Genomic DNA, 27,755 nt, shown 5'->3' with positions numbered 1-27,755 from the left:
CTTTTAACTATAATTTCCGTTAGTAATGTTTGGAATAAATTCAAGGGATATCCTCTTTCTAAAAATAGATTTTTAAGAAAGTCTGCTTCCTCCAGGAAGAGTTGTGTGTTACTGCACATTCTCGATGCTCGAATGAGCTGTCCCTTGATAATACCTCTTTTAATGTAAGAGGGATGGCCACTTTCAAAATGTAAAAATGTATTAGAGTAAGTACCCTTTCTGTAAATTTTTGAAAGAAAGCCTATTCCACTGGGATCTTTTGTTAATAATACATCTAAGTAGTGTAGAGTGTTATCATTAATTTCATATGTAAAAGTGAGAAAATCAGTTGATTTATTTATATGATCCATGAAAGCCAAAAATTGCTCTCTAGAACCCTCCCAAAGAATACATATATCGTCTAAAAATCTTTTGTAGAATTTTATATGATGTCTCCAAGTTGTGGAGTGAATGTGCACTGTCTCCCATTTATGTAATACAATATTTGCATAGGCGGTGGCGCAAGGTGCACCCATTGCCACCCCACTCCATGTCTATAAAATTCTCCATTACTGAAGATGAAATTGTTATGCAAAACCGTGTCCATAAACTCAATTATTAAATTAGTTAAATTGTTGTTGAGACCTGCTTTGACGGCTAACATCTCTCCAAACCAATCTAAACCCTGGGTATGGGGTATACTGGGAAATAGCCCTACAATGTCTATAGTAGCTAATATTAGGTTAGTGTTGTTGACATCGACGGAAAGGTTGGACAAAAACTCCCAGGAATCTTTACATACATAAGGCAAACTGGTAACATGCTTTTTCAGATGGTGATCCACAAATTTACTAAGGGGCTTAGTAATACCACCAGCTCCCGCTACAAAAGGACGGAATTTCAGTGGGTTGAGCCCCTTGTGTACTTTGGGAATGCCAAAGATTGTAGGGGTTCTGGGCTTAGGCACCAACAAGTAATTATGTAATTTTTCATCAATAACACCCTGCATTAGATGATCATGCAAAGAATATTTGATTTTGTCTACTGAAATGTTCAACTCATTCAACGAAACTGGTTCGTAAATGCTAGTGTTTTGTAGCATGTCATGTAAATGATTTTCATAGTCTTGCTGGTACATGAGCACAATACCCCCCCCCCTTTGTCCGGTTTCATTACACATGCTTTTTCAGCCTTGATGGTATCTATAACTACTTGCAAAGGTAGAGGAAAATTAGCTGGTTGCTCCAGTTTGCGTTTGTCTAAATTGTCTCTCCAAACCCTTTCCACCATTTCCTCAAAAACTTTTAAAGTTGGATGGGTAGGAGGATTAATGGAGCTTGTCCTACTCAAAACATTAGTGCAGTGTTCTTGATTTTTTAAAAATAGAGATAAATTTAGATTTCTAATAAACATTTTGAATTCTATTAACAGTTTGGGTAAATAACTAGGTCTAGAGGGAATGTAATGTAACCCTTTGGTAAATAAATCAAAGTAACTCGAATTAATTATCAAATCTGTATAGGTGAAAATTGTAAAGTTTTTCCTACTAATAACTTTACAGAGAGAAGCTTCATCTTCCATGTTAAAAACATTGCATATGTTAAAATTCGAGCTAACTTCCTCTGTGCGCCCTCTCCCCCACCCACGCTGTTGGTGAAAATTCGTCTTCACCCCTGGTCTGCCCTGGTGAACATGAAAACCCTGTTGTGGGTTGTTAACTCCTTTTTGGGCGATGCGCTCACTCCTTCTGGGCAAATCTTGATTAAAACTATTGTGCTGTTCATTAAATTCATCTGTATTCTGTAAATCAGCCTCAGACCTCCTACTTCTAATTGGGGTGGGATATGCCAACCCCTGTCTGTATTCATACAGGTCCCTTTCAAACTTCTTAGCCTTTCTCTCTAACACTTTAAAACAATATGCATCTACTTCTGTGAAGGTGTCACTGTATCTTTTTTTATATGCCAAAAAAATCTTCATTAATTGTGATTTTTTCATCTAACTTTGTTAATTCACTCAAAATGCAATTTGCTTTCGTTGAATAATCATTTATCATGAGCTGTAACATTTCTAGCCCAGTCCTGTTAAACAATTCTGTTAGTTTAGAATACAATTCGGAGCCCTGGTGTGCATTGTTAGGAAAGCGGAAACACCGCAAACCCTTAGGTACACGCTCTACCCTAATACATTCATTTAAATAATTTACCTCCATTTGTGCATTCTTATATGCATATAACTTGGTTTTAAAAATGTCAAGCTTGCTATCGAGTTGCTCTGAATGAGCGTCAACAGTACCTGGTTTGAGCTGCGGTTGCTGTTCAGCCCATGCCTTGAAACAAAAATTGTTATCATGAAAGTCGTAAAGCTGTTCACCTCCGTTACAAACGTTGTTACTTCGTGAAACACTTGGTGCTTTTTCTTTCGCTGGTAAATAGTTCCTTCCAAAGACACCCTTCGGCTCAACTTGTTGTGCACCATTCTTTTCTTTATTGGAAAAACATTCTTGATTACAGGGGATGGAAAAACCACTTACCCTGTTAGAATCAGCAAGTGTTTTGTTCAGTTGAGTTAGTAGAGTTAATACCTCATTGAATTCCCTTCTAGTAATGGGTGTATCATCTAGCTCTTCACGGAGAGCTACCGGAGTGTCCTCAAAGTCAGGAGCTGATAGGTCCACAGCCATATTGAAACAACCAATCAATGAAAAAAAAACAGCGAACCAAGAAAAAATCAGCGAGAGACCTTCCTGATCCAAACCACAAGGACAAGGAACAAAGTATGCCAATAAATTTTTCAAGCCAAAAGTAATGTAGCTATACTCCAAATTCGATAGTTCAGTAAATGAGAATCCAGTCGAGTAAAACCAATGCAGCAGAAGCTTTAATAACCAAACAGAAACAAAAATACACACAAGCGCTTTCGCCTGGTCTTACCAGGCTTTTTCAAGTGTAACAAAGATATTAGAAATAACCATCCTTCTTATAGCTAGAGAATGTAATTGATTAATTAACTGTGTTAATACAATAATTATTTTAACCTTAATGGTAAACATACATAGTTAAAAGGTAATTGTCAAATGTCTTAAAGATTTTAAAACAAATGCGTAAAACATATTACTCACTACTACATGAACTTGGAAAAAACATCCAAGTTCATGTAGTAGTGAATAATATGTTTTACGCATTTGTTTTAAAATCTTTAAGACATTTGACAATTACCTTTTAACTATGTATGTTTACCATTAAGGTTAAAATAATTATTGTATTAACACAGTTAATTAATCAATTACATTCTCTAGCTATAAGAAGGATGGTTATTTCTAATATCTTTGTTACACTTGAAAAAGCCTGGTAAGACCAGGCGAAAGCGCTCGTGTGTATTTTTGTTTCTGTTTGGTTATTAAAGCTTCTGCTGCATTGGTTTTACTCGACTGGATTCTCATTTACTGAACTATCGAATTTGGAGTATAGCTACATTACTTTTGGCTTGAAAAATTTATTGGCATACTTTGTTTGTTCCTTGTCCTTGTGGTTTGGATCAGAAAGTAAATGGGAACACTGATTACATCTTCCACATTTATATGTGCCAAATCTACCCTCTTTAAGGTTAATATTCTGACTTTTACTTTCAAAGAAATTTTTCAGGCTTTTACCTTTTCTATAGGTACATTTTAAAGGAGAGGAAAACAAACAGTCCAAGTCTGAGATTTCCCCAAATTTTGTCCATTCATTTTCAATCAGATTTCTAATTTTCTGGGCTTCTCCACTAAAATCAAATACAAAATTACTATTCCCCCTATATTGTTCATTTTTCTCTCGATCTTCTTGCCAATTCATTAAGCCTAAAATCGGCTTAAATTTACATTCCCTTCCTGCCTTTACCTCATCCTCTATTTCCTTGATAAATTTATGGGGATAACCTCTGGACAAAAACATTCCCCTTAATTTATCACACTCTTCAAGAAAGTCTACATCTCTTGAGGTCATTCGGCTCCCCCTCACATACTGCCCTTTAATAATACCCTTCTTTTGATGGTGAGGGTGTGCACTATTATAGGCAAGGAATGAGTTTGAATAACTCTCTTTTCTATATACTCTGGAGACAAAATTATCTTCGCCTTTCCCTATGAAGATATCCAAGTATTTTAAACTAACTTGGTCCTTCACATAGGTAAATTTCAAAAAATTAGTGGAATGACAAATATGTTCATAAAAGGCCGCGAACTCAATCTCTGTTCCAACCCATAAAAAACACATGTCATCCAAAAAGCGTTTATATAGCTTCCAACACTTCTTATATGGGGAATTCAGAATATATTTATTTTCCCAGGCTGAGAGGATAATATTGGTATAAATAGGGGCACACCTTGCCCCCATTGCGACACCTTTCGTTTGCTTGAAAAATTCCCCCTCATAATGCACATAGTTATTACTTAAAACTAACTCCATTAGTGTCAATATTAGGTAAAAATCATTATTACTAAATTTCCCATAACTAATCAGAGCTTCCTCAAACCACTGCAAACCTTCCTTGAGGGATAGACGAAAAAAGATCTACAATGTCCATAGTTATAAAGATAATATTTTTATCAAAGACTTCCTTCTTAAGATTTTGCAACAGATCCCAGGAATCTTTAACTATACCACCCCCTTCCTTTAATACATCTTTCAGTTTTTCATCTAACCATTTGGCTAATGGTGCAGTGACAGCCCCTTCGGAAGCCACTATTGGTCTCATTGGAGGGTTATCAACTTTTTTGTGCACCTTAGGTACCCCAAAAATTGTAGGTACCCTAGGTTTATCCACATTTAAAAATTTAAACAAATTTATATCAATTGAACCCTCCAATACCAAGTCATTCAAAGCCAACCAAATTTTCTTATTTCCTATATTTTTTTCATTTATTGACGCTCTTTCATATCTTTCCTCATTTTCCAGAACCTCCATCATTTTAGTTTCATAAAATACCTGGTCCATTAACACTGTCCCCCCCACCCTTATCAGGTTTTATAACCCTAATATCCGGGTCATTTGATAGGGTATACAACAAATCAGTTTCATCCTTTGATAAATTAGGTACTATCCAATTTCCAGAGAGCTCCTTCCTAACTTTCTTTTCCATCATCACTTCAAAGTTTTTTAATTGTGGGTTCAAAGGGGGATTAAATGTACTTTTTCTCCTCAAACCTTCATTACTAGTACCACATATTTTTTGTCCTTGGAAAATGAGGTCCAGATTTTTCTTCCTAATAAAGATTTTTAAATCTATAATCACTTTCCTTATGTCTTTTAAAATCTGCAGTGCCGTGTCCAACCAGGAAGCCGCCACTTCATCTACAGGTTCAAACTCATCAAACATTTTAAAATGTCCTCTACCTAAGTTCCTTTTTGAACCTTAGTCATTTTTATTGTAGTAATCCACTACCCACACAGTTTATATCCAGTTCACTTTGCTTCTTCCTATCCTGCTGATGTGCATGTGCTCCACATCATTCTCCTCTCTACTCCATCACAACGCCTTCGGGTCTTAGCCCTCTGGCCACATCATTCTCCTCTCATCTACTCCATCACAACGCCTTCGGGTCTTAGCCCTCCGGCCACATCTTCTCCTCTTATCTACTCCATCACACCGCCTTCGGGTCTTAGCCCTCTGGCCACATCATTCTCCTCTTATCTACTCCATCACACCACCTTCGGGTCTTGGCCCTCTGGCCACATCTTCTCCTCTTATCTACTCCATCACACCGCCTTCAGGTCTTATGGCCACATCATTCTCATCTTATCTACTCCATCACACCGCCTTCGGGTCTTAGCCCTCTGGCCACATCATTCTCCTCTTATCTACTCCATCACACCACCTTCGGGTCTTAGCCCTCTGGCCACATCTTCTCCTCTTATCTACTCCATCACACCGCCTTCGGGTCTTAGCCCTCTGGCCACATCCTTCTCATCTTATCTACTCCATCACACCGCCTTCGGGTCTTAGCCCTCTGGCCACATCATTCTCCTCTTATCTACTCCATCACACCGCCTTTGGGTCTTAGCCCTCTGGCCACATCTTCTCCTCTTATCTACTCCATCACACCGCCTTTGGGTCTTAGCCCTCTGGCCACATCATTCTCCTCTTATCTACTCCATCACACCGCCTTCGGGTCTTAGCCCTCTGGCCACACCATTCTCCTCTTATCTACTCCATCTCACCGCCTTCGGGTCTTAGCCCTCTGGCCACATCATTCTCCTCTTATCTACTCCATCACACCGCCTTCGGGTCTTAGCCCTCTGGCAAATTGATGCAAAAAAGAGTAGGAAAAGTTCCTCAGTGCCCTGGCCAAATTTTCCCCAAGTAATATAAATACCACCTCAGGTCCCCCTGAAAAAAGGCTACTAGTCTAGTTTGACTAACCTGGTCAACAATGAATAAATACTTTGAAAGCTGTTTGTTACCCATAATATACTGTGAGGGAAGAGCTGGTGTGATTGCAATGCCCTAGTCATGCTAGTCCATTCCCATGTCTTTTCACTTAAAATAGAAATATTGCTATGTTTGAAAATAATAGAAACTCTGAGAAATATTGGTTTGCCTGAAATACCCTGCAATTTTATAACTGACCAGTTTGCTGTTAATCAGAGATTTGTTTTCCTACATGTGTTACTCATTTCGTAAAAAGTGCTTAGGTGCTTGGTGAGATATGAACAAGTAGCTGAGATAACAGTATTTTATAAAAGTGGAATTTTTAATTTCACATCTTATTCCATGCACCCCCACCCAAACATTTTTTTCCTTCCTTACTTCAGAGTGTCATATTTTCTGCTTTAGGAAACCTCATTTAGTTCTTCACAGTATACATCAAAAAGATCATTGTACATGACCCTGCAAACAGAACTGTTCTTTGCTATTCCTATATATATCTTCCTATTTCAGCAGTTTCTCGATAAGTCAGGCTGTGTATTTCTAAGTGCTGAGTATGCACAGGTCACAGTATCCCTAGAAATGTGCCCAGTAAACCCTGCTGTTTAAAACAGATACTTGGTCCGCAGGCAGACATCTTTGCATTATAATAGCACGTGGAGCTTTTCATAAGAATTGCACGCTTTTGCCTTTCTCTTCCTAAGTTTGTATCGCTCAGAAACGTGACATACCCCTCTACTTTCCAGAACTTTTGCTATATTTTGCACATTCCCAGATGTTTAAATAATGCATTAATTTGGAGGTGCATAAAACATTTAGAACTATGTAAAGGTTCAGTAGGTATGTGGCCCCGGAGCAGAGAAAGATGACGGCTGTAAATGATGCTGACTCCTTAGAGCTTTATTACCCCGGTAGATGTACATAACAAAAGGGAATTACAGATGTGCTTCGTAGTTAGTGTTGCAGTACTGATCCTTGGGTCTTCCTGTAATGCAGAAGCCTGTGACAGGCCCGATTTCCAGAGACTTTTCATCATCTTTAGCCAATGGGCATCCATTGTCTGACATTCAAACGTCGGGGTATAACAGGGGAGTCTGCACCATGGCTGTGCTTTCCCTTACCAAGCTAGTTCCCAGTTTAAGAAATGTTTTTCTTATGTGATTTTTATATATATATATATATATATATATATATACTTTAAAAAACAATTAATCTATTAACACATTTGTTAAAACAATTGTTAAATCATTAATTTTCTGTTCGTTAAAAAAAAAATTGATGTTAAATTAAGTCATTCAAGCCCGGTAAATTATCTTCTCCTATCCTCAATTGCCATAGTGTTTCCTTTCTTTCCACTTTATTTTTAATGTTGTCCCCCCCACCATCATCCCACATACTATATAGGAATGACCACCAGAAGTCTTAAAAAAGAATAAGGGAGTATTGTTATGCTATCAAAACGAAGGACATCAATAACGCTCTTTTTAGACACGCACGATCATATGAAGCATATAAAAAATATTATTTTGCCATCCTTGAACAAGTTATGGATGATGGTGGGGGGGCAACATTAAAAATAAAGTGGAAAGAAAGGAAACACTATGGCAATTGAGGTTAGGAGCAGATAATTTCCCGGGCTTGAATGACTTAATTAACATCAAATGTTTTTTAACTAACAGAAAATTAATAATTTAACAAATGTGTTAATAGATTAATAGATTAATTGTTTTTTAAAGTATATATGTGACATTTTGTATAAGTTTTGTATTTCTGATGGTCTACAGATGAAAGCATTGATTAAAGAGTGTTTATGCTAAAGTGGTGCAGTCTTTTGATACAGCCTCATCCTCCAGTTTGAAATCTTCTTGTACACTAATTTACCCCAAATGTCTCTCTTCTGTCATAAGTGTCAGGGTTCAGTTATTTAAAATCAGAAAGCTGTAGAGGTGAAATTCCTTTTGGTGGGTTTGGGAAGGCAGAGATTAAAATGGGTAAACATCCTACAGTTCTTAATCGAACTGGTGTTTTAGGAATTTCTCTGCATGTTATATAAATAAACCCATTCTTCAAGTGTGAGAGTCTAGTTAACTGAAAAAGTTAAAGTAATGCATTGTGATTATTTTTCAGAGTAGTGGTGGCTATTTTGTTGAGGCCCACTATGGTTTATGCCTCTGGAGGGTTCACAAAATCTTGGCCTAATGCTGTTCTCTTGATGCATGTAGTTTTTCTCAGCCATATGGTTTATTTGCCATGACTGTAAGTTGTGTTGTTTTGTAATTCAAACACATATCCATAGATAGTTTCTAACAGATTCAGGGTTATGCAGAGTATGCTATTTAAGAATCTAATGATGTATGCAGATCACCAATTTGAGGATATATAAATAATGTACAACAGAGCATTAACATCACATACAACTCTAATTTCCGAGTTATGTAAAAGTAAGCCAAAATTTCTACAGTAGTGAACCTGCTAGCAGAATGTGTTATCTAGGTTTAATTGTAATTTTAAGTGTTTATCTGTGCATGCATCGATGACCTAGTAGTATTTGTTTTTTTATCTAACTCCTCACTTTTATCTTTGTTTTTTTATCTAACTCCTCACTTTTATCTCTCCCTTTTCCAATAGATCCAACATGGCTGTCTACAAACCTTGGTATCCTAATCTGCATTGAATGTTCTGGAATTCATCGGGAAATGGGTGTCCATCACTCCCGCATCCAGTCATTGTCACTCGACAAACTTGGGACTTCTGAACTTTTGGTATGAAAGTCAGTCGTATGAATATAGTGCAGTATGGGTGAATACCAACACTGTAAAATGTCTCATGAAAAATTGTTATATGAGTATTCCTTGTGTTCAGTTTGTTTTGCTGCCATTTTTACTTGGTTATGTTAACCTTCCTCTTCCTTCAGAGACAAAGCAAACAAAATGTGTGCTGCATCCAACCAGTATTGTTGTTAGTGCAAGAATTATGGGACCATAACAGTCTGCTTACATAAGTTTATTGATTGAAGCTTTGGGGTTGTACACAGTCCAAGGCAAGGATAGGAACTTCAAGCTCTTGGCCCTGACACTTTCCACTAGCATTTTTCAGGCATAAAATAAATGGTTATGTAACCTTAAGGAATGTTTCAAAACATGTTAATTCATAAAAATGCATTTTGGTGTGGTTGTCTTAATATGGTACATTTGCATTTGTAACAGATTTTTAAACTGACAGCATGTTTCTCCCTCCTACAATTTATTTGCATGTGTATTTTTAAGCCTGTTCAAAAGAAAGGACCATTGCTGAATTAGTATGTCATAAATGTGGCGTGTGTTAAAGCCAGTTAAAAGGTGGCTTTCCAGTGTTTTTTTGTTTAGTCGTTCAAAAACAATTTGTACTTTACTGATTTTCTTACCTCAAGAAGTGTAACTCAAAAGTGCGTAAAAGCACAACATTTTTTAAAGGGGGCAAACCCTCTTATACCCCTCTGGTTTATGTGGCTCATTCCCCACATCCCCTAAACTTGTATATCTCATCTCCATGGATGAACACCAGTAGGGAAAAGTGAAAAACTTCACTGCAATGCTGTTTCAGTATTATTTAGACCATGAATAAAAGAAATTGAAGAAAAGCTGCTGAAAGACTGTGGTTGTAGAAGGTAATATCTGATGAGTAAGAGATAGGAAACAAATGTGGCATATATTCAGCCATCCATGTAAAACTGTACTTGTTTATGAGGAGTGTTCCTCATTTTGAGTTTTTAGGAAGTATATCCCTTGGATTCATAATGGCTTAGTTTGATGAGGAAGTTTTAGATTCAAAGGTTTTGTCATCATGTTAAACCTTTCAAATTCAGAGACTGCTGTACTGCTGAGGTGTTCCTCCAGTTGGAGCCCCAGCATGGAGTTTCACATTTGGATCTGCAGGTAATGTGGCAGTCCAAGGGAGTGGCTAATGCTAATTAGCCATATGGTCTCCAACAGAGATTTTACTCTTATAGGAAAAGTGGCCACTGTAAAATACAGCAGTCCTTCATTCAGTCATATGGGGGAGTACTTGAAGTAGAGGTAATTTCAGTGAAGATGAGTGTGGGGGAGGTGGTTATTTTGTGTGTGTGTGTGTGTGTGTGTGTGTGTGTGTGTGTGTGTGTGTGTGTGTGTGTGTATGCTTGTCTGTAGGGCATGAATAAAGATGCATGAATAAATGTGTGTGCATGAGCATGCTTGTGCCTGCCTAGGGGGTCACACTTAGGAGTGTTAAGTTAGGCAATCTCGAGTCTGGTTTTGTGTGTATGTGTAAGTATGCATGTATTGATGATATATGTGTGGAAGTTTGTCTGTTGGTGTCTGTGTAGTGAGTGCATGTAGGGGGTGCATTTGCTGACCCAATGGCATGGCTGCTAGGGAGAACACTAGTGAGGGTCAGGTCTGACAGTGCAGTGTTCTGTTCAGAGAAATGGTAATGGGATGATGAGGTTTTGCTTATTGCTATATCTGTCTGTGAATCGTATTTTTTCACCATCTTGCTAATTGTCCAACTGCATTGGGCACTTAGTGCAAGCAGTGAGGATTCTAGTGATTTCTAGCCCTTGTTGTACTTTGTTCTACACTAAAAGGGTTTGACACAAACATTGTTGAGAAAGGTTTTAATAAACATGTATTGTTCATATTACTGAATCGTATTAACTCATCCCTTTTTGAAAGTATGAAGAAAGTTCTTAACCATGCTGTGAGCCTCCTATGTTTAGTAAGTCCTTGGACATTTTGCCCTTTTGAGTCATGCTGTGAGAGGTAGTATTCTATATTTTGGAAATTGAAAGCTATGATGTAAACTGAGATTAGCACTATTTTTAGAGGAAATTTGCAACTATACCATGTCTGTTTGATAAATGTACAAACCTTTAGTCAGATTAATGATAATGACTTGTTTCATGATGGACATTAGCAAGAGATGATGTGTGGGTTCATAAGTAAGTATTAGGCCATCAGTCTGTACACCATCACAAGCCTAGCCAATAATCCATATTCAAAAGTTCCTTCCAAGCTCATGGAGGGCGGTACAGAACTATGGAGAATTTGAGGCTACCCATCTAATTATCTAGGTTTTACCTTGAAGGCAATAAAGGTTCTACTCTGACTTGTATCATGTAGCAGAAGTCTGTTCTATTTCAGCTTGTAGATGGAGATTTAGTTCCTTTGACCATGTATTTGAGGAACCACTTATTCTGTAAAGGAACAGATCATCAGATAGGGTTGGATCTTCATGGCCCAAAAGGCTAGACACAGATCTCCACAGACAAGTCTGTAATAAAATTAATATAGAGAGGGCTGCCAGTCTGTTTTGAAAAACTATGATTTTTAAGGTCACTGATATTTTTAGTCAGAACCTCTGAGGTCTCTCAAATTGAGTTGAATATTTAGACATATGCATTTCAAAAGGGGCATTATATTCACAATGGGTGTCATGAGACTTGGGTAAAGGGAAAATTAGTATTTTTGGATCTAGATGAAAACGAAATAAGCCCCAACAGGTAAAAAATTGCAAACCACAAAAACAAAAATCCACCAGGTAGCTCTCAGGAGACCATGGCAGTGCCACCAACCAAATGAGCATAGCTATTTCAGCTTAAAAACCTTTTATTCACTTTCGTCAAAACAGACTTCATCAGAACAACTAAAAATTCATACAGCCATGTTTACATAGATGAACTATTAAACAATTAACCAATTAAAACTACCATTAGTCAGTTACATTATTAATGTACAAACATTCCTTTCTAAGTATAATTAACTATAAAAGATCCTATTTTTCTATCTTTAATCTTTGAACTTTTAAAATAACATTTTATATTAATAGTATCATTCAAACCTGATGATGCATCTGCCCTCAGTTTTTAACTGCCAGAGGGTTTCTCTCTGTTCAGTCCTAGTTCTGTAATCTCCCCCTCTAGAATCTTTTGGTACTTGTTCCAAAACAGCAAATGGGTATTTTTTATTTTCATGGCATACATATGTTTGTATAAGGCATTATTCATATATTTTCTTTTACATGCATAAAGGTTTTCTTTAACCCGCTTCTGCAAATTTCTAACAGCCATGCCTGTATGAAAACATTCAGGGCGCATGCAAACCGCTGTATAAATATTTCCTTTTGAATTACAATTAAAGACACCTGAAATAAGAATTGATCTAAGTACCTTAAGGAGACAAATGGACCTTCAAGAATAAATCTACATACAGAACAAAATCCACACTTGTACATTCCCTTATTTTTACTGGTAGCTGGGAGGTAGATAACAGTTTTGTAGACTCTTTATGTAACAGTCTTTTGATGTTATAACTGTTCTTAAAAATAAACTTTGCAGTAGTTCCTATGACCTTGCTCAGAAAAATTTGGGGTTACAAAATAACTACTCTTTTTTTTTTTTTTTTTTTTGCCATAGCCTTAGTCAAAAATAGGAGAAAAGTGGGACCCTCTCTTCATTCTAATCTCAGATGCTGTCTTTAATAAAAAATTCTTTATTATAGCCTCTATCAACAAACATAGAAATTATAAAATGAACTTCTTTATCAAAATCAAAATCACAAGTAATCATTCTAGAGGCCCTTATTAACTGACCTCTAGGAATGTTTTTCTTGATGAAAAACAGATGGTTGCTTCTAAAATGAAGATAGTGATTGGCAAAAGTATCTTTTCTATATATTTTAGTTCCAAATTTATTTTCACCTTCATTCCAATAAATACAGACCTCTAAAACTGCCGCGTGTATACCAGCATCACTCAAAGTGAACTGTAAAAAATTGACTGATGGTAGTTTTAATTGGTTAATTGTTTAATAGTTTATGTATATATAAAGATGGCTGTTTGAATTTTTAGTTGTTCTGATGAAAGTGAATAAAAGTTTTTTACGCTAAAATATCTATGCTGTTTTGGTTGGTGGTACTACTACGGTCTGCTGAGAGCTGCCTGGTGGATTTTTGGGGGGGGGGGGTTGTATCTAGTTGAGGTGCCTTTGGAAACAAGGAGAATCAGATAACTATTGCAGTGACATGATGGTCAAAAATAAGAAATTATCAACAAGAGTGCGTAAGTGTCTTTCAACAGTGTCTTGATTGGAGGGTTGTGTTGCATATATGGGAAGGTGTAGTTACGAAAATTAACTGTACTAGACTTTTTCACATTCAACATGAGACCATTGTCCTTGCACAAGTTGTTAACATTTTGTAATTGGAGAATGGGAAATGGAATTATAATAACAATTTGTCATATGTAGATGATTTAGTAACCGTGGCAAAAATAAGACATAAATATGTGAAGTTATGGTACGAGCAGAAGATAAAATAAAATGGAGGAGGTTCGAACCTCAAAAAAATCCTATATTTTACTTAGAATCTATGAATTTTTTATGGGTAATGCAGAAGGCGACAGAGATCTGCAACTGATTTGGAATATTTTTACTTGTAATTTGTGAAAGGGAGAAGAAGATGGTAAACAAGAAAAGGTGGAATGAAAATAAGATGAGAATAAAATAAAATTATTGAAAGTGAAAATTAATGAGATAAAAGCAGAAAATGTTGGTATGACAGTACTATGGAGAAATGTTATATGGTATATCCTGGGAAGGAATTAATTAAAATAGAGGAAAATTTCTTGGAACAAGGGGATTTTCAATGGAGAATATTGTTGGATAAGTTACCAGTTAAAAATAATATGAAATATAAGGTACTCTGAGAGAAAATGTAATTAGTATAGTTTAGAAACAACAAAACATTAGGCTGGATTCATAAAGGTTTCCACAAAGTCTACACTTAGTGTAACCCTTCTGTATGAATGCACAGCACAAGCACTGTAGTGGTGATGTTCTTGAATTCAGAAAGTGTATGCAAAGTGTACACATATACAGTTTTTGGTAACCTTCATGAATCCAGACTTTTTTTTCATTTTTTACATTCTAAAAATACAGTTTTGTAAAAAAGTTTTAAAAGGGAATATAAATGGGAGTGATTTAAAAGTATAAAATGGATATGATATATGAAAAATAAGAGAAAAGAAAAAATGTGAATCTGAGAAATGGGACAGCATACTGATTTTAGCAATCTGGAGGCTGTAGAAAAGTTGATGTGATGGATTATTATATAATAAAAATGGATTATAAAGATGTGCTAGATGAAGTAAGATGGTTGTTAAAAAAAATAACTGCTTAGAAAATAATTTTTTTTTTGAAATAATGAATATTGAAATACTTGTTTTCTTTTCAGTGTACATTATATGTTAAGGGTTTAGAAAGAAATGACAAAATATATGTTATGAATATGAATGTGTAAATAATGTAAAGAAGGGGTCTATATTATATCGCACACTCAGAAGAGCAAACGACACATAATCAACCCCATGTAAGCGAAAGCTTACAACATCGAAACCTTAGAACAGCTGTTTTTTTTTCCAAGGGAAAAAAATCACTGTTCCAAAACAAAAATAAAAACCTGTAAAACATTACATAATGTGGGGGCCCCCACCCCACATCCCCCTGATGTGGGGGCTGTGCTCCACGCACCCCCCCTACTTAAATATACCAACTCAGAGATTGCACTACAGTGCCGAAAACTGCAAAATAGCGAAAGCGGCCAAGAAAATTATTTCCCAGGCAAAGAATTCGCTGAAAAGCCGCTTCACTATTTTGCCTTTTCCCGCTTTTCAGTTCTACAAAGACGCATTCAACAACCTGCATTAGCGACAGCTTAATAGGGAGCCTAAGGAAGTGCAAGTAATGAAAGTTGTAAATGAATAAAGCAACCTGTACTCTCTTCAATATGTGTCTTGGGATCTTTTACATCCACCTGAGCTACCACCAGCTCAAGCACCCCTGTTATGCTGCATTGCAGTATCACCATTGGAAAATAAATTTTTCTACCTGGTGTGAGAATAGAACCCATAGCTTTCTGATCTTCCAGTGCCAAAGATGACTTTTATACATTTTGAGCTACTGAGACTGTAAAAAAAGTTCATATTCATCTTTAATTTTCTTTCCTTCAACTTTTTACTAGTTTGCTTAAGTTTGTACTCGAGTCGAATGAGATGACTTCTAAACATCCAAGTAATTTCTTTCTCTTGTTATATAATTTATTTCTTTGTGTATACCACCACATGTGTTTGTCTTCAAATTTCTCATATTTGGTGTGAATAGAGACTGCCTTAATACAAAAGCAGTGGCTTTGGCAATGGGGCCCGTTGGAGGAGGGTTACAGCACAATTTTTATTTTTTTTATTTTATTTTATTTTATTTATTTTTATTTTAATATTGTTTATTATATATTTCCATTTCATATAGAGGCCTGGGTAGAGGGAGAAAAAGAAACACTCCACATAAAAGAAAAACATGATACAGAACAAAAGAAAGTCAAAAAAAAATCAAATCAAAAATAAAAAATATAAAATTCTCATAAAACATAAGGAAACAAGAATGAAAGAAACATGAAATGAAGAAAAAAAGAAAAAGAAAGTAATTCATAATAAATGTAAAAGTAACAAAAGCAAAAAAAAAAAAGTCTTAATTAATTAATATGATAATATTTTTTTTTAGAAGAGAGAGAGAGAAAAAGAAAAAAAAGAGGAGAGAAAGAAAAAACCTATTAAGGCAGGTAGTGTGTCAAAAAAAAAAGTAGGAAAAAGGAGAGAGGAGAGAGAGAGAGAAAGAAAGTTATGGTACCATAGTTTTAATCAGGGTTAAAGCAAGAGCATAACCAGTGTTTTTAAAGAGAACCGAGGATGGAATGGAAGTTAGTTAAGATGATTCCAATACTTACCAATTGTATTGGAGAAAAGGGAGTCACCAGCAGAGTTATTTGTTTTAGTTAAGGTTACTAGAAGTTTGTTTGAGGGTGTTTTGTTAGGATAGTAGAACATCCTATGTACAAAAAGTTGAGAAAGAAACAACATATTTCTTAGTTCAAGCCAGTGAAGTTGCTGTAGGTCAGGCAGTGATGAGTTCTATATAGATTTAATCTAGCTATACTATGATAAGTGTTAGCCAAGAGATTGTTTTTCTTTAGGTTAGTGTAGATAGGTGAAGCATAGAGAAGAGTGGAAATAAGATGAGAGTGGGCAAGGCTTTGGCTGTAGGAGTTAAGAACATTTTGATTATTTTTAATAGTATTATTAATGTGACTATCAAAGGTAAGGCTGTTGTCGATTGTAACACCTAATAACTTGGTGGTAGTGTCGGGTGAAATAAGGGTGCCATCACTGGAAGAGATAGAAAATTCTAGTGGGGGGGGGGCTAGTAGTGGGCTTAAAGAGGAGGAGTTTGTTTTTTTATTTAGATAATCAAATAACTGAAGAAAGTTTATGGTTGAGAAGTCCCTAAACATAGTTAATTGTAGGGGAGCTGCCACCAGTTCTAAAGAAAAAAATGACTTTTTTTGTAATTTGATTTTACAAGGAAAGATGATACACATGGAGGTGTGCAACAAGTGGCCATATTTATGCGAATAATATCAAGGATATTAAAACCCTAGTAGGATGTTTAACTAATTGGACATGGGCATTAGCATTTATAATGTCAAGGAAGAGTTGAGCTTTCTGGCTATTGTCAATATAGGTCAGCCAGTTTATTGGTGGATATCTGAAGTCCCCCAGTAGAAAGGTGTTGAGTTTAATGGTAAGTTCAGCTAGTGTTAAAGTAGCCCCCGTGCAAAAAAAATGTATTTTGAAAATTTTACTTTTATTTTAGAGTTATCATTTCAACATTTAGAACACAGTGTGTAGTTGTCAGATAATTTGCCCTCCCATAATTTGAAATAGATCCATATAAGTGTGTGTATGTGTGTGTGGGTTGGCTCAAACTCAAATTTGATATGGTTGCTTTTGAATGGAGCTCATGGTATAGTGATAATTGGGAAATTTACCCTTTTCTCCAATGTAGTGCGATCTCAGAGATGGCATATACACATGCAGTTTTTAAGTGATGATTTTATTTATTAAGGCCCTTTGTGAAAAAGTAATTGCCCCTAAACCAAATAACTGGTTGTGCCACCCTTAGCAGCAACAACTGCAATCAAGCGGTTGCAATGACTGGCAATGAGTCTTGCACGTCACTGTTGAGGAATTTTGGCCCACTCTTCTTTGCAGAATTGTTTTAATTTAGACATATTGGAGGGTTTCCGAGCATGAACCGGCTTTTTAAGGTCATGCCACAGCATCTCAATTGGATTCAAGTCTGGACTTTGACTAGGCCATTCCAAAACCTTCATTTTGCTTTTTTTTTTTTTAAGCCATTCAGAGATGGACTTGCTGGTGTGTTTTGGATCATTGTCCTGCTGCCGAACCCAAGTGCACTTCAGCTTGAGGTCATGAACTGATGGCCTGATATTCTCCTTTAGGATTTTTTGGTAGAGAGCAGAATTCATGGTTCCATCGATCACAGCAAGTCGTCCGGGTCCAGAAGCAGCAAAGCAGCCCCAGACCATCACAGTACCACCACCATGTTTGACTGTTGTGATGTTCTTTTTCTGAAATACTGTGTTATTTTTACGCCAGATGTAATGGGACGCACACCTCCCAAAAAGTTCAACTTTTGTTTCCTGAGTTCACAGAATATTTCCCCAAATGTCTTGAGGATCATCAAGATTTTTTTGGCAAAAGTGAGATGAGCCTTTAGGTTCTTTTTGGTCAGCAATGGTTTTCGCCTTGGAACTCTGCCATGCATGCCATTTTTGCCCAGTCTTTCTTATGGTTGAGTCATGAACACTGACCTTAACTGAGGCAAGTGAGGCCTGCAGTTCTCTAGATGTTGTTCTGGGTTCTTTTGTGACCTGTTGGATGAGTCGTCGCTGCACTCATGGGGTAATTTTTGTAGGCTGGCCACTCCTGGGAAGGTTCCCCACTGTTCCATGTTTTCTCCATTTGTGGATAATGGCTGTCAACGTGGTTCCCCCAGAGTCCCAAAGCTTTAGAAATGGCTTTGTAAACTTTTCCAGACTGATAATGTCAATTAGTTTGTGTCTCATCTGTTCTGGAATTTCTTTAGATTGTGGCATAATGTCTTCCTTTTTGGGATCTTTTGGCCTACTTCACTTTGTCTGACAGGATTTATTTAAGTAATCGCTTGATTCAACAGGTCTGGCAGTAATCAGGCCTGGCTGTGGCTAGTGAAATTGAACTCAGCTTTCCCAAAAATGTGATTAACCACAGTTACTTCATGATTTAACAAGGGGGGCAATTACTTTTTCAAATAGGACCATTTAGGTTTGGATAGTTTTTTTGTTCCTTAATAAATAAAATAATCACTTAAAAACTGCATTTTGTGTTTACTTGGGTTAGCTTTGTCTAATATTTGAATTTGTTTGATCTGATTTAAGTGTGACAAACATGCAAAGAAATAAAAAATCAGGAAGGGGGCAAATACTTTCTCATTGCACTGTGTGTGTGTGTATGTATGTATATATATATATATATATATATATATCATACACTGTACGAATTTCCTGCCTTCCTGGTCTTTTTTTTTTTTTTTTTTGTATTACCACTTAAAATTTTTGCATGCATCACCAGCCTACAAGGGTGTGTGTGATGTCATCAGCTACTGCTGTTGGACTCTGAGGGAAATAGGGAGAGATGGCTGGCGACATAAAGTTTGCAGAGTCTTCCAGGTAAGAAAAACAACCATATTGCTGTGCATTATTTTATTTATCTGCTGGCTAGCCAAGATACTGTGTGCAAGTGCATTTATCGGCCGAACTATATAACTGTGTGCATTTATGTTTAAGTCCACGCATTTACATTGTCATACAGCCCACAACATTTACATTTAGGTTATCATTTAACCATTGCAAAAATCTTGCATTTGCATTTAGTGTGTCAATCTGCTGGGGACGGCCAAGATACTGTGTGCAAATTTGTTTATTCATAAGTCACTTATCAGCTTAACTGGCTCTTTTTGCCATGTGTGTGAACTGTATTATTTTAACTTGCTGTTTTTGTTGCTGCATTGTGTGTGTGTGGTATACCCGTGCCACTCAAATTCATCTCCATGTCATTTACATAGTTAAACGGTTGCTGCGTTTATCTGTGCTGCTCTAATTCCGGTTGCTGCATTTAGTGCATCTGTCTGCTGCTGGGGCCAGCCTTCAAGATACTGTGTGCAAGTTTGTTCATTCATAAGTCATTTATCAGCTTAACTGACTCTTGTGCTTTCATTCATAAGTCATTTATCAGCTTAACAGGCTCTTGTTGCTGTGTGCATGAACTGTACTATTTTAACTGGCTTTTTTTGCTGCTGCATTGTCTGTGTGGTATACCCATGCCGCTCTAATTCAACCGCACGGCATTTACAGTTCAACTGTTACTGCATTTTGTTTAATGTCTGTTTGCTAGAGCTGGCTGCAAGTTCCTTCATAAGCTCTTTGTTGCTGCATTTAATGTGTGAAGTACTATTTTAACTGGCTCGTGCATTCATAAGTCTTTTTATCTGTGCAAGTTCATTGAACTGTCTCGTGCAAGTTCATTCATAAGAGAGTGGTGTGTGTGCAAGTTCTTTCATAAGCTCTTTGCTGCTGCATTTAGTGTGTGAAGTACTATTTTAACTGGCTCATGAATTCATGAGTCTTTTTACCTGTGTAAGTTCATTTAACTGGCCCATGCATTCATAAATCGTTTTATCTGTGTAAGTTCATTTAACTGGCTTGTACAAGTTAATTCATAAGAGTGGTGTGTGTGCAAGTTCCTTCATAAGCTCTTTGCTGCTGCATTTAGTGTGTGAAGTACTGTTTTAACTGTCTTGTGCATTTGTGTCATTTTATCTGTGTAAGTTAATTTAACTGACTTGTATAAGTTCATTTATGAGAAGGGGTGGGTGTGCCCCCTCAATAAATTTGGGCTTTTTCTAAATTTCTTGTGCTGCATAGTTTAGTGCTGCTGATGTCAAGCCTGTTTCTGCTGTTAGTAGTACAACCGTTAGAACCCTTGCCTTTTGATGCAGAAGGCTGTGGGTTCTACTCCCACAGTATGTAGATAGATTGCTGATACTGTACTGTGTTGTACATTTAAAGGGGGTGGATGCTGCAGTCCTGAGAATGTCATCTTTGGCAGAGATTTTTAGTAACTATGAAACTGTAATCAGTTTGCCATCCATTCCCTATTGCGACATTACTAGCTTATCATTTTTTTAAATGTAACAGGCAATTTATTCTTCAAGGTCAGCAGACACTTTAAATGTCATTGTTTCATCTACAAATAAAGTTGTTTGCTAGTAGCAACTTCTTCATTAGTTACAGATCTCTTTAATGTGGAATTATTTAGATGACTTTTACTTCTGCAGAGATTGTGCATATTTACTGAGACTGGTGGATTGTAGAAGTTTGGGTAGACTTTTATGATTGAATTGGGTAGTTTTGTCATTATTGGTTCATGCATTTTGTTTAATTGCTTACTGGAAAAATGTTAAAAAATCTATTTAAAATGCGCTCTAAAAAGTGTGCTGTATTAAACAAGGAATATAATTGAATGCAATCAGGAAGGTGCATCACAGAATAAATTTGTTTTGTGTGCAAGGGGCCTATGATTTGAAAACAGCCTAAAGGTAATCTTTATCCGCCACTGGCCATATGCATTTTCTTTGAATGTGTGTTTACTTTCAAGGACAGAGAAGTTTTAATGTAAAGTCTATTTTCTTTGTGAGACTATATTGCTTTGTTTAGCAGATGTCTATTAGTGTTTGTGCTATAAAATGTAAGATGATAATAAATGTAAGATAAGTTTTAAATGAAATCCAAATAGTCACTGTAGAATAAAGCAGTATGCACATTACAGTGTTTATGGTAAACTGGGTGAAATAGCCAAGTAATGGGACATTGGAATGGCTGCAGGGGGGAGGGCTGTGTATGGGGGGGTGCCATTTGACCTTGATTTGGTGAGGGGGGAGGGTGAGAAACTCTTAAGACAGCCCCGGGTGGCACAAACTAACTATGCCACTGATCAGTAGGCCAAGAAGAATAACTTTCGGAGGTCCTAGCAAACTATAATATTCTTTTTTTAAGATTAGAATATTCCCTACCATTAAGTGCTCTACTTTTACCACAAAACCCACATACTGCAAGTCACCAAAACAAAATCCTAAGGTTCATCATCATCTTCCTTCCCAGTTAGCATCATTGCTACACATTTAAAAAAAATGGTTACCATTTACTATGGGGTCTGGAGCCATATTTTGGTTGTCTGTTCTTCAGGTTGCGTTTGAAAGTTGGTACCCCACAATTGCATTGCAGTGGGTGGAGTTACATAATTATGTATGCAAATTCGATGTAAATCAATGTACAGATTTGTACCTATTTTTCATGCGCCTTTGTCCAGATTGTTGATGTTTCCAGGTTGAGGTATGATATCTATATGACACACACATACATATATTATGTATATATATATATATATATATATATATATATATATATATATATATATATATATATGCACACACACGCACACACTTAATATCACAAACCAAGCTGGTGTGGGGAACTACTAATTCCGTTTGTTGATCACCCTGCTGCTATGTCCCTTCTACTACCCTCACAAAGGATGATGTCTCCTAATGCCATGGTACAGTAGATCATGCACAACATTATGGCCTTGGAAGCACTGGAGGGGATTCATATTTATTCCCCTGCCTATTGCCTTCCCTTTATGTTGCAGGGTAGCCAACAAGGGTAATGGATGCACACACTATCCTGGGATACAACCTGGTTCCAGATAGGGTGTACGTGTGTAAATGCTAAGCACAGTGGCATGATCCCTGACATTCCACACAGGAATCTCTGTAAAGTCCTTCCCTCTAGGATGAGGAAGTAGGCCATAAGATACTACGTTCCATTACCGTCCACCCTCACCTAGCTGGGTATCTGGCAAAATCCCTGTAGCAGCATGTTGCCACATCAGTCTAAACTTTCTTGGGTAAATCTTGATGTATGCACACACAGGAGTGGATCATTGCTATTATTCAGTGACATTATTTATTTAAGAAAATTGTTTACCTTTCTTAAATATTGTTTCTGTATAACAGTGCTGTAGTGTTACTCCACGTTCTTCCTTGTTTACTGATATGCTGTGTATCGGGCATTCGTTCCCACGCTTGCAGAGTGCATCAGTGCAGTGCAGGAGAAGCAGTGGAAAAGAGAGAATCTCCATTGCTGCTTTTTTCTGTTTTTTGTTTCCTTTTTAAATGCCAAAATTTTGTGAGGGATAGTGCAGAAATACAAGGAAAATCTTATGCATTTCTGATTCTTTAGTTTTGCAGAACATATCTGATTTTCTTGTATTTTGTTTTGTCTCTCAGCGTATACCAATAGCGACGTCTGGCTGCTCAGTGGCTGGACATTTTTCTGTTGGTATTTGCTCGATTTACAGCAGTCACTGTAGCTGGGCTGTCCAATCAGTTTGCTCATTTTTGAATAGTAATGAGTAGTCATTGTAAAATTATGAATATTGTCTAAAGGAAATTGCTGAACCATAAACGATGTAATGTTGTTTCTGAGAGACACAAATACCTGTAGGGAAAAAGACAGTGAAAGGAAACCTTATTTCTATTTTCTAAATCTCCTTCCCCCTGTGATTGACCTAAGGCCACAAACCTTTTTCCCTCATACCATTGTAACCCCTTAAAGAGGGGTGGACTGTCCTTTAAGCAAGAAAAAACAGCTACATCTGTGCTCTAGTAGATCATCAGTGTCACATATTCTAATGGCCACTGAGGTTGTTATATATTTGGCCAAAGAGGGTTTTTAATGAATGCCCTAACTTGCCCTTGCCTGATCAGGGATGTTTACACATGAGCATCTTCACACATGCACACAGATCCTACTGGTATTTTGACATTTTCCCCATACCCTGCCTTGGATTTTCATAGTAATTGTAATTACTTATTCACTTTGACCATCCCGCTTTCTTAAGCACAGCATTCTCCTCCAAAGGAGGTAAGCTAGGCTGTGATCATTTATTGCCCTCCCAAGCCAATCACTGTGCTTCTCAGATTGGTATTTAAACCTGGGTCATCAGTGGCACAGCTGGAGGTAAAACCTGTGCATCCACTTGGCTGGCATGATATTAGTTATAAAAATGTTTACCTCCATATATGATTTTATACGCTCGTTCCACTGTTAATCTAAGTAAGATGACAGGAGATGTGATGCAGGTAGCTACATGCCAAATGCTGCATTTGTACAAACATGCTGATAATTTGTAGCTTAGTATTTAAATGACATTCACTCCCAGTATGGCAGACACAAAGGTTTGCATTGTAATAAATTAAGATAGTACTGGGTGAGGACAGGGACCATAAACCAATAAATCTTGAACAAATGTCATATTCATTCATTGTGTTAAAATGATTCATATCTTAGTGATGTCTTTACTGCAGTCCATTGCTGAAATGCAGCAGTTGGAAGTAGTGCAGCCCTGTTTTGGTAATCTTTTCATTCTTCATTGATCATAAAAAAATATATATATATATATATATATATATATATATATATATATCTGCGTTTACTGTATTTGTGTTTCTTCCTACTTTATTTTGCTTTTGCGTCATCTTAAAAGTACTCAATTGTATTTACTACTGCTTGGTGTAACTCATTCTAAGCCTTTTAGTTTAAGCACTTGGGCTTCAGACCAGTTGTTTTACATTAGGAAGGTTTGTGGTCTGCACTGTGGTGGCAGGACAGGTAGCTTGCATCCTTCTAAGTTGGGAACTGCTGATTGAGGGCTCAGTGTCTGTTATTCTAAAAGTGTATTAATTCTGTTTTAAGCATTTGGGCTTCAGGCCAGTTATTTTACATTAGGAAGGTTTGTGGTCTGCCATGTGGTGGCAGGACAGGTAGCTTACATCCTTCTAAGTTGGGAACTGCTGATTGAGGGCTCAGTGTCTGTTATTCTAAAAGTGTATTAATTCTGTTTTAAGCATTTGGGCTTCAGGCCAGTTATTTTACATTAAAAGAGTTCGTGGTCTGCACTCTTGTGGGAGGAGAGGCTGGACTCTGCCCTTCTAGCTGGGAATTTCTGGTTAAAGGCTTATAGTGCCTGCATATCTAAACTGCTTCTTACTGAAATTGGTACACCTTGTTTGCTGTAGCATAGACTAGATCCAGGCCTGCTGAATCTAGCTTTATTTGTATGCTTGTTGTTTGTTTGCTTGTTATTTCCCTGAAACGCTAATTCCACCTAAAATGTGGATTTTCAGCGCTTCTGTGGATCCGTAGTGATATCTGCATTGCTTACTGTACTTATTTCCTTGTTTCACTTGAAAGAAAGTTACTGTTTGTCGTTTTTGCATTTAAGTTACCTGTAACACATTGCATTTAAGTTACCTGGCACTTGCTCACTAAAGCAATTATATAAGTCAGCACTAAAATATTAAAAGCACTACACCCTCACAAACTCCCCTTGAGTACCTCGTTCCCCATTGGCCCTTTTTTTCAATTATAAATGAATTCCCAATACTATTCTAGCATGTCCAAAGGTCAGTTGTCAATCTCCTCTCCAGTCCAGCTGGTGAATCTGGGAATCTTGAGGCAATGTTACAACTGCCTCATGTACACAGACATCCCTCTCCTCCTCCCAACAAATTCCAACACATGTGAGAGATGCAACCATATAGCCATACTGGAGGCTAAGCTCTTTCAACTCAGTACTGGCGAAACCAGTCAGGAGGAGAACGAAACCACACTCACTACAATTCCAGTCTCACACAGACCTACCACGACAGCAAACCAAACACATAAACACACAAAAACATACTCGGAGGCTCTAAATAAAAATCTGCCTAAGCAGCAGAGACCTCCAAAGCAGACACCCAAGCAACCGCTACCCCAAAACAAAACACGTGCAACACATAGCTCACAAAGCCAGTGTGCCGAACAGTCACAGCCCTTAAGGCTAAACAACACACCTGGTACACTTGTAATAGGTGACTATCGTCAGGCACACTGACGTCCCGCTCACCAGGCTGAACAAGGAGAAGGTCACGGTGAGCTGCCTGTCGGGCGCTAGGATCCGCCACATAACACAAGCACTCAGGTCACTCCAAAGCAAGTACAAATATGACTCAGTCATTGTCCATGCTGGTGTGAATGACCTGAGACGTTCCTCCCTGGACTACATGAAAAGAGACATAGAGGAGCCCTCTGAGCATGTAGCCCAGGCCGGTATGACCCTGACCTTGAGTAGCATCTTGCCCTCACCAAGAATGATGCCACAATATGAAGACAAGATGATCAATTTCAACAATTGGCTTAAGTATTGGTGTCATTCAAAGGGGATCCAATGCCTGTCAGCCTGGGATGACATGCTCGACAAGCCAAGATGCTTCGCTAGGGACGGCTTGCACCTGTCACCCCTGGGCTTTCGGATATTGGCAAAGGCTCTTGCTACCCCCATAGTGCCTTTTTTAGGCAAGGCTCAAAAGACAAACCCACCTCCATAGGTATCACAAGGATAAGAAACTAAGAGTAATGCTACTCAAGCCAGAAGTCTAAACCTCAAGATGCACGCACTCGAAACTCTCCTTAGCATGGAGAACATCGATATCTGTGCAGTAACAGAAACCTGGTTCAAGGCTCCCGAGAGCACCCCAGCACTTCCAGGTTATACCTCATACCATGCTTTTCGGCCCCAAAACTTGGACCGTACCACAAAAGGAGGGGGAGTATCAATATTCGTCAAAGATACCCACACCTCCAGGTTGGTGGCACAGCACGAAGCATCAGAGACTATCCATGTGCAACTAACAGTGGGTAAAACTGCCTTCCAGTTTATAGCCTGCTACAGACCACCCTCCCAAACCCAGGAACCCCACTCGGCCTTCCTCAGAGCACTGGAAAATATGAAGGTCTCTCCAAACACCATTATATTGGGCAACTTCAACTACCCAAACATAGACTGGGAGTATTACTCTAGCGCCAACACCCTAGCCCAAAGGTTCCTAGAATTTATAAACTCAAATGCTATGGAACAACTTGTTACCGCTCCCACAAGAGGGGAAAACATACTGGACCTGATCATCACCAACATGGGGACTCTATGCTCCAGACCAGAAGTGTATCCCTCACTGGTAAGATCAAACCATAAACTAATCTCACTGGATATTCACATCCCGACTCCACCCCCTGTCCTAAAAACCACAGTGAAAAACTTCTCTAAAGCAAATTTCACACTCCTCAAAACCAAGGTGGAATCCTTCAAAGCCCCCGGGCCTGTCGAAAATACAGCCCAGACCGCAGAATCCTTTATAAACGCATTCTATGAACACCTTCAGGAATGCATGGATCATGCAATCCCAGATAAAACCAAGACCCAATCCTCCAAAGGCAGACATCCTGTCTGGTGGACCCCAGCCATAAACAAATTATATAATAGAAGGAGGAAGCTACTACATGATAGAGGAAAATCACAGAAAGGGAAGGCATCTCTGATCAGTATTAGCAAAAAACTACGGGCACTCATAAAATCGTCTAAGGCCAGCTTCGAGAGAAAAATTGCACAGGACACTAAGGATAATCACAAGGCTTTCTTTAGTTATGTTAGGAACCTGGGTGGGAATTCCTAGATATGCTCAGAATTAGTCCAAAATGGCAAAAAATACACCGAACCCACAGACATTGCCAACATCCTAGCTGAACAGGTTCAGCGCAAACTTCACCCCCCCCCCCTCCACCAAAAGGGCAAATATCTATCCCAGCAGAGTGCTGCCCCCCTGACATCTCAGATGCTCAGGTAAGAGCTGCCCTCTCCAAAGCAAAAAACACAGCATCAATGGGACCAGACGTGTCCCGGCTGCGTCCTACATGAACTCCAAGAAGAGCTAAACCCAAACATAAAACTACTGTTCAATCTCAGCCTTACTACAGGATATGTACCCAAAGAGTGGCGTACAGCAACAGTGGTCCCTCTCCACAAAGGTGGTGCCTCAATGGATCCTGGAAACTATCGCCCAATAAGCCTGACTAGCTTGGTCTGCAAAGCTATGGAAAGGATCATCATGGACCTCATAAATAAAGATATTGGGGACCTACAGACACTGGATCCTACCCAGTTCAGCTTTGTTAAGGGCAGATCCTGCCTCTTAAACCTGGTTGATTTCTTTGAAACAGTCACCAAGGCCATTGATGAGGGAAGGTGGTCCACACAGCCTACCTGGACCTCGCAAAAGCCTTCGATACAATACCCCACTCGGGCATTATAGATAAGCTCACCAGCTTAAATATAAACCCCTATGTCACTAGATGGGTTGCAAACTGGCTCAAGGACAGAACTCACATGGTTAGAATTGCTGGAGCCATGTCAGACTCCAAACCAGTTACAAGTGGTGTCCCACAAGGCTCAGTCCTGGGACCTCTCT

General features: G+C 37.9%; 1 protein-coding gene across 1 annotated transcript in view; it reads left to right on the top strand.

Moving 5' to 3' along the window:
* LOC122816264 (arf-GAP with SH3 domain, ANK repeat and PH domain-containing protein 2-like) overlaps positions 1–27,755 on the top strand; it is a 1,594,524-nt gene that overhangs the window by 1,253,565 nt on the left and 313,204 nt on the right. The window contains exon 15 of the mRNA XM_044089001.1: positions 9,017–9,150. Within this exon, the coding sequence (XP_043944936.1) occupies positions 9,017–9,150 (134 nt within the window). The remainder of the gene's footprint in view (positions 1–9,016; positions 9,151–27,755) is intronic.

Source organism: Protopterus annectens, chromosome 12.part0 (assembly GCF_019279795.1).
Source record: "Protopterus annectens isolate FY-2018-M chromosome 12.part0, PAN1.0, whole genome shotgun sequence".
NCBI classification, from domain to species: Eukaryota; Metazoa; Chordata; order Ceratodontiformes; family Protopteridae; genus Protopterus; species Protopterus annectens.
This window is presented reverse-complemented; position numbering and strand designations above follow the sequence as displayed.